This window comes from Salvelinus fontinalis, chromosome 2, assembly GCF_029448725.1.
Source record: "Salvelinus fontinalis isolate EN_2023a chromosome 2, ASM2944872v1, whole genome shotgun sequence".
Classification (NCBI taxonomy): Eukaryota; Metazoa; Chordata; class Actinopteri; order Salmoniformes; family Salmonidae; genus Salvelinus; species Salvelinus fontinalis.
Window position 1 is genome coordinate 50,745,905 of NC_074666.1, and position 12,700 is coordinate 50,758,604.

Genomic DNA, 12,700 nt, shown 5'->3' on the forward strand with positions numbered 1-12,700 from the left:
GGCGCATATTGAACTCATTCTTTGCAACCACGTACCTATGTGAGAGTGGATTCTTGGCCCTCACGAGCATGAAAACTAAATACAGGCACAGACTGTGTGTGGGAAATGATTTAAGACTGAGACTCTCTCCAATACAACCCAACATTGCAGAGTTATGTGCATCATTTCAAGCACACCCTTATCATTATTAACCTGTGGTGAGTTATTCACAATTTTCGATGAACAAATAAGGTTTTATATGTAAGATGGCTAAATACAGAGCAAAATGATTGATTATCTGTGCCCTGGTCCTATAAGAGCTCTTTGTCACTTCCCAGGAGCCGGGTTGTGACAAAAACTCACACTCATTCTTATGTTTAATAAATGTATCGTATAGTGTGTGTGTGGCAGGCTTTCAATGATGGCAAAAAACAACATTTGAGAGTGCGCTGACCCTGTTGATAGAGGGGGTACGCAGCTGGAGGTTCAATGTTTGAAGTGGTACGGGGACTATTAAAAGTTTGGGAACCACTGACATACAGTATGTAAAGGATGAGTTGTTAATAGTTTCCTTGTTTTTTGAGATATCATTACCAAATTCAGAGTGGTCCATCTTAGGCACGTCCATGATAGCAGTGACAAGTTTAAAGTTGATAGACCAATGTGGAGTGGATTTACAGTGGTTTAAAGGACCAATCCCTTAGATTTTCTCAAACTAAGTTACAGCATGTACCATGGGCCTGCATTCCACAAGTGGTGTCCTTTGGTCCTATGGTTCATAAGGAGAAGAATTTAAAGGTTTTCAAAAATGTCCAAGATGGAGGAAAAGTCCTAACAGACCTCATGGGTCCTTGAGGCAAATTGTTCAGCACGAGGAAAGACATCTACGCGCAAATGCTCAAATCTCTAGGTCCAACTGGGCGGCTGGGTATGAGGGCCAATCAGTGCCATTCTTTTTGATCGAAGTTGCATATGGCTTCTATTTTCTGTCTGCAAAGCTAGAAAATAAGTTACCAATCCATGCTTGAGTTATTTTACCATGTCAAGGGAACTCCTGAACTCCTGATGTGAACTCCTGATTAAAGGTATTGTGTTTACATCCTACTTTTCACTGGTTAGGCTTTGCAATGGCAAAAGCTGCCACTTAAGAACATTCTTAAGTCCTTGGAAGTCCTCTCCATTACTCATATACGCGCCGCTTTGCTTTGCCATCAGCTTTGCATCAATGTGATGTTTGTTTTGAGAGCAGAGAGGAGGAGCTACTTCCCCTACTGTACTTTACCATATTCATTGATTATGCATAAGTACAAAAGCTTTGGTCCAGTTTTTCACAGATACTCTAAATTGTTGCTAATGGTTGTACTAAATTATCCTCTAATTTCACAACTTGCTTTTTTTTGTACATTGTGAACCTAGCTGGTCAATGTAGCTAACTAGCTAGTAGTAGCTTCTTGACTTCATCAAATCGAATTAAAAGATTTTGTCACATCCTTCGTATACAACAGGTGTAGACTAACAGTGAAGTGCTTACTTACTTCCCAACAATGCAGAAAAAAAGAAAATAAATTGTAGAAAAATTTAAACGAGGAATAAATAGAAAAAATTATAACACAAGGAATAATTACACAATGAGTAACGAAAACTTGGCTATATACACAGGGTACCAGTACCGAGTCAATGTGCAGGGCTATGAGGTAATTGAGGTAGATATGTACATATAGGCAGGGATAAAGTGACTAGGCTACAGGATAGATAATAAACAGTAACAGCAGCGTATGTGTTCAAAAGAGTTAGTGCAAAAAGGGTCAATGCAGATATTCCGGGTAGCTATTGGTTAAATATTTGACTAACTATTTAGCAGTCTTATAACTTGGGGGTAGAAGCTGTTCGGGGTGCTGTTGGTTCCCAGACTTGGTGCATCGGTACCGCTTGCCTTGCAGTAGCAGACTGTCCACGCAGTAGTGCTGAATTTCGGCCTCAGCTGAGCTCCAATACTCAAAGATTTTCCTTTGTACTTCCTAATTTTTGCCATTTGTTTGCAATGCGTCTTTGATGAAAATAACCTATGCCTATATACCAATACATTCAATTTATCAGTTGATTTATCATGGTTTGCTTTTGTCAGTCAGCTGTTTAGAGCACTCTTTGCTTTGTTTTTCAGGTATTCTCCGTGTCATCCATTGACAAAAGTAGTAGACCATTTATTTAGCTTTATTAGTTTCGATCAATATTTGTTTTCTTTCCTGGATCAGCTGATGATGGTTGACAATATCACTAGACAACTAGCCTACAGCTAGACGCCAATTAACATTCAATAAGTAGGTTATACATTAATGACAGTAGGCCTATAAGGTGTTAGAAGAGGTTAACGTTCGATTAGAAGCATTCGATTTTACAATGGCATAGGCCTACATTACTTGGGATTTGTGTACCCATGAGAACTGTTTTCACGGTGAAACATAATGAAGTGTTACGTCAGCATAGTTACACTTACAGTGCCTCTTCCGAGATCTCCAGGATCCATGATTCATTGCATTCCTGGACACAGGGACTATGGCGGTCTGCTTGAAACATATAGAGTACATTTGACATTTTCTGTATTTTGTTACGTTATATACAGCCTTATTCTAAAATGGGTAAAAAAAAAAAATCAATCTACAAGCAATATCCCATAATGACAAAGCAAAAACAGGTTTTTGCAAATGTAATAAAAATAGATAAAAACAGACATGATTTGGAAAGAACACACCTGTCTATAAAAGGTCCCACAGTTGACAGTGCATGTCAGAGCAAAAACCAAGCCATGAGATCGAAGGACTTGTCCGAGACAGGATTGTGTCAATGCACAGATCTGGGGAAGGGTACCAAAAAATGTCTGCAGCTTTGAAGATCCCCAAGAACACAGTGGCCTCCATCATTCTTAAATGTAAGAAGTTAGCAACCACCAAAACTCTTCCAAGATCTGGCCGCCCGGCCAAACTGAGCAATCGGGGAGAAAAGCCTTGATCAGGGAGGTGACCAAGAACCCGATGGTCACTCTGACAGAGCTCCAGAGTTCCTCTGTGGGGATGGGAGAACCTTCCAGAGGACAACCATTACTGCAGCACTCCACCAATCAGGTATATATGGTAGAGTGGCCAGAAGGAAGCCACTCCTCAGTAAAAGGCACATGACAGCCCGCTTGGAGTTTGCCAAAAGGCACCTAGAGGACTCAGACTATGAGAAACGAGATTCTCTGGTCTGATGAAACCAAGATTGAACACCTTGGCCTGAATGCCAAGCGTCACGTCTGGAGGCAACCTGGCACCATCCTCACGGTGAGGCATGGTGGCAGCATCATGCTGTGGGGATGTTTTTCAGCGGCAGGTAATGGGAGACTAGTCAGGATCGAGGGAATGATGAACGGAGCAAAGTACAGAGAGATCCTTGATGAAAACTTGCTCCAGAGCGCTCAGGACCTCAGACTGGGGCGAAGGTTCACCTTCCAACAGGACAATGATCCTAAGCACACAGCTAAGACAGCGCAGGAGTGGCTTCGGGACCAGTCTCTGAATGTCCTTGAGTTGCCCAGCCAGAGCCCGGACTTAAACCCAATCGTTCTGAATACTTATGTAAATGTGATATTTCATTTTTTAAATTTGTAATACATTTGCAAAATGTACTAAAAACCATGTTTTTCTTTGTCATTATGGGGTATTGTGTGTAGATTGATGAGGGGGAAAAATAAGGCTGTGTAGTAACAAAATGTGGAAAAAGTCAAGGGGCCTGAATTATTCCCGAATGCATTGTAGTAGGTATTACAGACTGGGTCAGGGAGAGGTTGAAAATGTCAGTTAATACACTTGCCAGTGCATGCTCTGAGAAGGCATCCTGGTAATCCGATGCTGGTAGAAATGAGGTGAAACAGGTTTCAGTTTTCCTGCATTAAAGTCAATGCTAGGAGCACCGCCTCTGGGTGAGCATTTTCTTTTTTGCTTATGACCCTATGCATCTCGTTGAGAGTGGTCTTAGTGCCAGCATCAGTTTGTGGTGGTAAATAGACAGTTACAAAAAATATAGATAAACTCTCTTGGTAAATAGTGCGGTCTACAGTTTATCATGACGTATTATAGCTCAGGTGACCAGAACTTCGAGACTTCCTTAATTTTAGAGATTGTGCACCAGTTGTTAACAAAGAGACACACATTCTCTTCTGAGCTTTCCCGACGCAGTCATTCTGTCCTGTATAGATTTTTATTTACCATGTCGTTGTTTAGCCTCGACTCAGAGAAACAGTTCTTCAGATCACGTTGATAGAATAGTCTCGAAGGGAGCTCATCCAGTTTATTCTCCAGCACATTCACCAATAGACTGGAGGGTAGAGGCTATTTATTCACTCTCCGACGTAGTCTGGTCAGTTATCCTGTACACCGGCCTCTATAGCGCCGTCTCATCCTCCTCCGAGTGTCGGGGATTTAGGCCTGGTCCGACTCGTTGAAGTAGAAATCCTAGTCCAAATCAAGGTTAGTGATAGTTATTCTGATGTCCAGAAGCTCTTTTCGGTCATAGGAAACGATGGCGGAAACATTATTTTCCAAAAAGTTAAGATGAGCCCCCAAAAAATACACAAAATAGCAAAATTGGTCAGGGGCCCGTAAAACGTCCGCCATTTCCTCTGGCGCCATACTATTATAAATCTTAGTAAAATAGCCAGTGGTGAATAGTCAAGGCCATATGCAACCAAAATAAACTTTATTTCAATTCACAAGATAGAATGAATGCGCGAGCGTTAGCCATCGAGAATTGAACCTCAGCTTAGACACTGGCCATTGGACGTGACGCTACACAAGCTCAACACGGGCAGTGAAGCAGCTTTCACTGATTTCAAAGGAAGCATTTCCTCAATGGCTGACGGCAATTGCGGACGTCCGACGGCTATAGTGTACCAGGGCCGTTAGGGGCATATTCTCATTTCACTGCGCACCACATCATCTGGTTCTGCACTACAAGTGTGTGCGTATCTCCAAAGTCACCCCAGTCCGCGCCATTGAGCCATCAGTATCTTCACAGGTGATGTTTATTTCAATGTGATACCTTAATATTCCACAAATTATAACAGTATAAAAACATCTTAAATAATGTAAGCACTATTGTGGAACATTGAACTTGTGATAGGCCTTGTGAAACGAATTAATAAAGTATCAAACTCATAAGAAGCCTGAAAGTTGGAGAAAATAAATATGCTTTAAAACTGTGTAATTTCTGAACTATGCCACATAGGCATTTATACAGGCAGCCCAAATCTGATCATTTCTCACATATTGGTCTGAACAAGAGCTGCTGTGATTGGTCAAGACTAATTAGTGGAAAAAAGATCAGAATTGGGCTGCCTGTGTAAACACAGCCTTGGGAGCAATTCTTCACGTTAAGATGCTTTGTGAATACGGCCTTAGACTTGTGGGCTCACCACAGTGCATTACTATCAGTCCTCAAAGGACTTGGGACCTCCAGAGCTTGGGACTATAAGGTTCGATCTGAAAAAAATATGAGTCTGAGATAATTGGCCTCAATGTTACGAACGCTAATGGGTTTGAATGGTGTCAGCAATTTATATCTAGTATTCTTTTGAATTTAAAATGAATTGGGCTATTAAGAGTGCTATATAGGTAGATAAGGCTTATATAGGTTGATAACAAGGCTATGTCAATAACAAGGCTATGTCAATAATTTTGACAAAAATGCAGATGGAACCTTATATTCCCAAATTCTGTAGTTTTCCATTTACCCAGCATCACCAAATATACAGTGCACTGTCAAACAAGATACATTTTTTCAAATAAAATGTTTAATCAAAGTTATACATCTTTATAATAAATATTTTCTGTGCTGTTGTGCCCTCTCAAAGCATTTCAACAATAATTGTTTTTTTATGAAAGAATCCGCAAAATAAACAATACAGTTGAGGAAAATTCTTATTCAAATTAAAAATGTCCAACAAATCTGGATTCACAACATAATAAAATTAATACAAAATAACAATGTAAAAATAGCAGGAGTATGATGAACTGTGTACAAGGGCCATGTGAGTGCATAGATGCCAAAGTCACACAAAATGTCAACTATTGATGTGAGGTGAGCGTCAGAGGACACAAAGTCTAGCTGTTGGGTGGAGAAAAGCAAAAGAAGCTGATATTATTTCCTTCCCCTCCTTTGTTGGTGTGGCAATGACTTGTGTATCTGCCATCTTCTAAAATTCATTTCCTTAACATTTTTCTTAAAAATAAAAATCATTAAATATACAAACAGTAACATTTCTTAGGCCAAAAATGTTTCTTGAACTTTGTGGTGTACATTCAGGAACATTCATATTGAAAGTGAAAAAAAATAAAATAATCAATAACAAAAAAAAATCATATTAATTGGCTATAATTATGAACAATATAAATTGCCATTACAATTGATCATATGTTACAAAGTATTTTGTTTCTAGCAGTCCAATCTCCCTGCCAAAGTGGTGTGTTCTCATAATTTCTCCTTTGACGGGATCCAGATGTAGGGTCCTGAATGCTCTTCTACCACCATTTTGCAGTGGTTATAAATTTCCTCTAAGGTGTCCCCTTGAACAAGGGCTGCAAAACAAGGGGAGACATTCAGTACAGACAGATTTAGCCATTTAGCAATTATTTTTAAAGAATAAAATTGCTCAATGTCAACTGAGAAGAACATTGTTTTTAGTAATGTACATACTGTTCGTGAGAATATTGTGGTGACATTTACTACCACAGGTTAGGTTGAAAGAGTCAATGCAAAAGATTAAAACATTCTGCTAACACTTCTAAAAAAAATTATGAAATGTACTAGTGGCTTAGTTCCAATTGTTCCTTGTCATACAGCAAATAAGGGTGTTATTTGTCACCATAAAAGTTGAATAAAGGGCATTATCCAGGCAGGGTTGTAATGCTCGTGCACATGCTGTATCGTTCCTGACCTATTTTTATGTTATTTTGATTATGTTTAGTTGGTCAGGGCGTGAGTTGGGGTGGGCATTGTATGTTGTGTGTGTTTGGTTAGTCCATGGGTGTTGTATGTGTATGGGATAGTGTTTGTTAGGTTGTCTAGTTATGTCTATGGCTGCCTAGATTGGGTCTCAATCAGAGACAGCTGTCATTCATTTGTCTCTGATTGGGAGCCAGATTTAAGGTAGCCATAGGCAGTAGGCTTTTGTGGGTGTTTGTTCCTGTGTCCTCACAGGACAGTTGAAGGTTAGTCTCATTTGTTGTTTTGTAGTTTTGTAGTGTATTGTTTTGCTGTTTTCATTAAAAGATGGCTTATTTCCCTCAATCCGCATCTTGGTCCTATCCATGCTCCTCCTCGTTTGAGGAGGAGAACAACATTGACTGCCTTTACACATGCACAGAATTACAGTATGGATCTGCTTTATCATTTGATAAACACCAATAATTTGTGGCGTACAGTATGCAATGTTCCCACTAATTGTAGGATCTCGATGTGCACCAAAATTGTGTGAAATCTATAGAAGGTTGAGAAATGAGGCCTCATAACTGTATACATCAACACAGGTGGCACTGAAATCGACAAGACTACAATTTTTCACAACTCTTTTGTCTAAAAAGAGCAACATTGTGCATCTTTAACTCATGGATACTGTACCTGTGAAAAACTCGGCAAACTCCTGCTCCAGCTTCATGGCCCGGTCAAATGTCTTCCTGGCCTGCTCTTCAGTTAGCCTCTTATTCATCTCCCTGGGAACAGATGTTTGTTGTGAGGCCTCAGACTTCATGGGGAGGTTTCCCAGACACAGATTAAGCCTAGTCCTGGACTATAAAGCAAGCTCAATGGAGAATCTCCATTGAAAGTGCCTTTTAGTCCAGGAATAGGTTTAGGGCTGGATTTAATCCGTAGCGCTGAAGAGCTGCGCTATAGGGCGATATCAATTTAAAGGCAATGTTTGCGCATTAGCAGAGACTGCATCCATTCTAATCGCTATATATGTCGGCTAAATCGAAAATGACCTTTATATTTAAATCGCTGATCTTCAGCACTTAATCTGTGTCTGGGAAACCAGACCGATAAATTCTACTGTCTGCAACTGTTGTATTTGTCAATTCAACTCCCATGTTAACTTAATTGCCCGATTTGCCCCCTGCCCACTTTGGAGACCACATAAAATACATTTTGCACTCACTTGATGTCAGCGCCTTCTATTGTATTGCATATCCGTTATAAACACATTTGCTATGTAATAATATGTTCATGAGTTGGGAGATGAGAACTCACATTAATGAATCGATGGATCTAGGCTTTATAAAGATGGCAATGGGATAGAGTTGTGCTACTTGTAGTCGTTTAATGGCATTCCCCGACACGTCAAGTATGCAGTGTTTACCCTGCTGAAAGAAGAAAGAAACAGTTTATGTACAGTGCATTCAGAAAGTATTCATGCCCCTTGATTTATTCCACATTTTGTTGTGTTACAGCCTGAATTTAAAATTGATTAATACCCCATAATAACAAAGTGAAAAGATGTTTTTAGAAAATGCTGCAATATATTTTTGCAATATTTCTCATTTAAATAAGTATTCACACCCCTGAGTCAATACATGTTAGAATCACCATTGGCAGTGATGCTATGAGTCTTTCTGGGTAAGTCTCTAAGAGCTTTGCATACCTGCATTATATCACATTTGAACATTATTCTTATTTTAATTCTTCAAGCTCTGTCAAGTTGGTTGCTGATCATTGCGAGACAGCTATTTTCAAGTCTTGCCATTGATTATCAAGCCAATTTAAGTCAAAACTATAACTAGGCAAACTCAGGAACATTCAATGTCGTCTTGGTAAGCAACTCCAGTGTATATTTGGCCTTGTGTTTTAGGTTACTGTCCTGCTGAAAAATGAATTTGTCTCCCAATGGCTGAAGACTGAACCAGGTTTATCCTCTAGGACTTTGCCTGTGCTAAGCTCTATTAAGCTCTATGAAGTGTTACTGAGTGATGTGTTTAATTGGATTTGCCACAAACATAACGCTTTGTATTCAGGACATTGCTTTTCCACATTCTTGGCAGTGTTACTTTAATGCCTTATTGTAAACAGGATGCATATTTTGGAATATTTGTATTCTGTACAGGCTTTCTTCTTTTCACTCTATCACTTAGGTTAGTATTGTGAAGTAACTACAATGTTGTTGATCCATCCTCAGTTTTCTCCGATCACAGCCATTGAACTCTGTAACTGTTTTAAAGTCACTATGATATCCATGAGCGGTTTCCTTCCTCTCGGGCAACTGAGTTAGGAAGGAAACCTGTATCTTTGCAGTGACTGGGTGTATTGATACACCATCCAAAGTGTAAGTAATAACTTCACCATGCTCAAAGGGATATTCAATGTCTACTTTTTATTTTATTTTTAGCCATCTACCAATAGGTGCCCTTTTGTGCGAGGCATTGGAAAACCTCCCTGGTCTTTGTGGTTTAATCTGTGTTTGAAACGCACTGATTGACTGAGGGACCTTACATATTGTGTGTGTGTGATAAAGAGATGAGGTAGTCATTCAAAAATTATGTTAAAAACACTATTATTGCACACAGACTGAGTCCATGCAACTTATTATGTGACTTGTTAACCCATTTTTACTCCTGAACATATTTAGGCTTGCCATAACAAAGGGGTTGAATACTTATTGATTCAAAACATTACTGCTTTTCATTTTTTATTAATTTGTAAAAATGTCTAAAAACATAATTACACTTTGACATTATGGGGTATCGTGTGTAGGCCAGTGACACAAAATCTCTTTTTTTTTTACTCAGGCTGTAACAACAAATCACAAGGCACTGTACATAATCATTGAATTCACATGACGTCCTTGATTCAGTTAAATTACTGTTTCTGACAAAGAATCTGGTATTACTTTACTAGAAGGGGTAAACAGTACATACTGTATAAAGGGATAGTTATGCTTGAAGACCAATAACACACACAGACTTAAAAATTCAGATATCGATCAAATAATTTAAAAAAATCTTTGTGTGGTTGCAACATACAGGAAACCACATTTTGTATTTCTCAGCCAATTAAAATCGTTGACGTAGTTGCACGTGATTAAAGGCGACATGTTAGCTATACTAGTTACATAACCTGGAACATTTAGCCACATGCTAACCTTACCAGGTGGCCGTGATTATATCCTGTTCGTAACAGCCAATTAAAATCGTCAACATAGTTGGACGTGAGCCAACACTTGTTCATGGAAGTGTCCTTAATAACAATTATTAATTATTAATAATCAAAGCAACTACATCACGTGTAGTTGAGTGACTGGTCAAATATCTCTCTGTGTAGTGCCTAGCTCCCCGTAATTGTCGCAGATTGTGGCAAGGGTTAGAATCACATGAGTCTCCCCTTCATTTTTAAATGTAGAATAACATTTACTGTGTTAGTGTATTAAGATAGGAACCGTGTTGAAAAGTAGTGAACTACATGTATTTCAACTTGTAATATAATTACATTTTGCAGTAGCTTTGTGGTAGTTGAACTAAATTAAAATATTGGTAGTTCAGGAGTTATTTTTGACAACTTTTACATCACTACATTTCTTAGGACAATAATGTACTTTTTACTCCATACATACAAAAGTACTCATTACATTTTGAATGCTTAGCAGGACAGGAAAATGGTCCAATTCATTCACTTATCTTTGGTCATCCCTTCTGCCTCTGATCTGGCGGACTCATTAAACACACATGCTTCGTTTGTAAATGATGTCTGAGTGTTGGAGTGTGCCCCCGGCTATCCGTAAATTAAAGTGAAAATGGTGCCGTCTGATTTGCTTAATATAAGGAATTTGAAATGATTCATACTTTTACTTTTGATACTTAAGCATATTTAAAACCAAATACATTTAGATTTTTTATTCAATTTTACTGGGTGACTTTCACTTGAGTCATTTTCTAATAAGGTACTGAATCTTTACTTTTACTCAAGTATGACAATTTTTACCACCACTGACTACACACAATTTTGTTTAGCAAAAAAAACAAAATATGGGTGAAGTAGGCAAGAGTGTCCTTTCTTTTTCAGAAATAGACCTGCCTAATTATCACATGAAACATTTGTTTTGTGTTTAATGGGCCAAAATTACACATTCTGTTAACATCTGACTCCAGAGTAATCTTTTCTTGCAATTTGTAGTCTATGACATTTTAGATTTAGATATGCTAATTTATCACAAAGTAGTTTGGATGTAGTGAACTACCTTTTTCAAAGTAACATTAATGAAGTAAACTATATTTTTCTTAAGCGTAGCTTGAGTGCAGCTTAACTTCTTCCGGTGTTAAGTAATCGATGACTTGCTAAACTATATGTTCAGAGTGGATTCCCCAAGACTGGGAGGAAAATACAGATAACAGCTTGAAAATGAATTTAATAAAGGAGCTATGGCCTAATAATCATATTGCATCATAATCATATTAATAAAGGAGCTATGGCCTAATAATCATATTGCATCATAATCATATTGCATAAGCAGACCTATAAGCAGACCTATATATATTTATTTATTTCACCTTTATTTAACCAGGTAGGCAAGTTGAGAACAAGTTCTCATTTACAACCTGAGCAAGATAAAGCAAAGCAGTTTGACACATACAACAACACAGAGTTACACATGGAGTAAAACAAACATACAGTCAATAATACAGCAGATAAATAAGTCTATATACAATGTGAGCAAGTGAGGAGAGATAAGGGAGATGAAGTAAAAAAAAAAAGAACAAAAAAAAGAAAAAAGGCCATGGTGGCGAAGTAAATACAATATAGCAAGTAAAACACTGGAATGGTAGATTTGCAGTGGAAGAATACGCAAAGTAGAGATAGAAATAATGGGGTGCAAAGGAGCAAAATAAATACAGTAGGGAAAGAGGTAGTTGTTTGGGCTAAATTATAGATGGGCTATGTACAGGTGCTGTAATCTGTGAGCTGCTCTGACAGCTGGTGCTTAAAGCTAGTGAGGGAGATAAGTGTTTCCAGTTTCAGAGATTTTTGTAGTTCGTTCCAGTCATTGGCAGCAGAGAACTGGAAGGAGAGGCGGCCAAAGGAAGAATTGGTTTTGGAGGTGACCAGAGAGATATACCTGCTGGAGCGCGTGCTACAGGTGGGTGCTGCTATGGTGACCAGCGAGCTGAGAAAAGGGGGGACTTTACCTAGCAGGGTCTTGTAGATGACCTGGAGCCAGTGGGTTTGACGACGAGTATGAAGCGAGGGCCAGCCAACGAGAGTGTACAGGTCGCAGTGGTGGGTAGTATATGGGGCTTTGGTGATAAAACGGATGGCACTGTGATAGACTGCATCCAATTTATTGAGTAGGGTATTGGAGGCTATTTTGTAAATGATGTCGCCGAAGTCGAGGATTGGTAGGATGGTCAGTTTTACAAGGGTATGTTTGGCAGAATGAGTGAAGGATACTTTGTTGCAGAATAGGAAGCCAATTCTAGATTTAACTTTGGATTTGAGATGTTTGATGTAAGTCTGGAAGGAGAGTTTACAGTCTAACCAGACACCTAGGTATTTGTAGTTGTCCACATATTCTAAGTCAGAGCCATCCAGAGTAGTGATGTTGGACAGGCGGGCAGGTGCAGGCAGCGATCGGTTGAAGAGCATGCATTTAGTTTTACTTGTATTTAAGAGCAATTGGAGGCCACGGAAGGAGAGTTGTATGGCATTG

The 12,700-nt window shown here is 38.9% G+C and overlaps 1 protein-coding gene across 33 annotated transcripts in view; it reads right to left on the reverse strand.

Moving 5' to 3' along the window:
• Window positions 1-5,781: 5,781 nt before the first annotated feature.
• The window catches only part of dlg2 (discs, large homolog 2 (Drosophila)), a 358,090-nt gene continuing 351,171 nt past the window's right edge, over window positions 5,782-12,700 (reverse strand). For 23 of the 33 annotated variants that reach the window (XM_055877462.1, XM_055877417.1, XM_055877478.1 and 20 more), the window contains 3 exons: window positions 8,257-8,369; window positions 7,630-7,721; window positions 5,782-6,587 (listed from right to left, as the gene is read on the reverse strand). In XM_055877462.1, the coding sequence (XP_055733437.1) occupies window positions 6,481-6,587; window positions 7,630-7,721; window positions 8,257-8,369 (312 nt within the window). In that variant the 3' untranslated portion in view covers window positions 5,782-6,480. The remainder of the gene's footprint in view (window positions 6,588-7,629; window positions 7,722-8,256; window positions 8,370-12,700) is intronic. The other 10 variants (XM_055877409.1, XM_055877498.1, XM_055877496.1 and 7 more) reach the window with 1 other exon arrangement.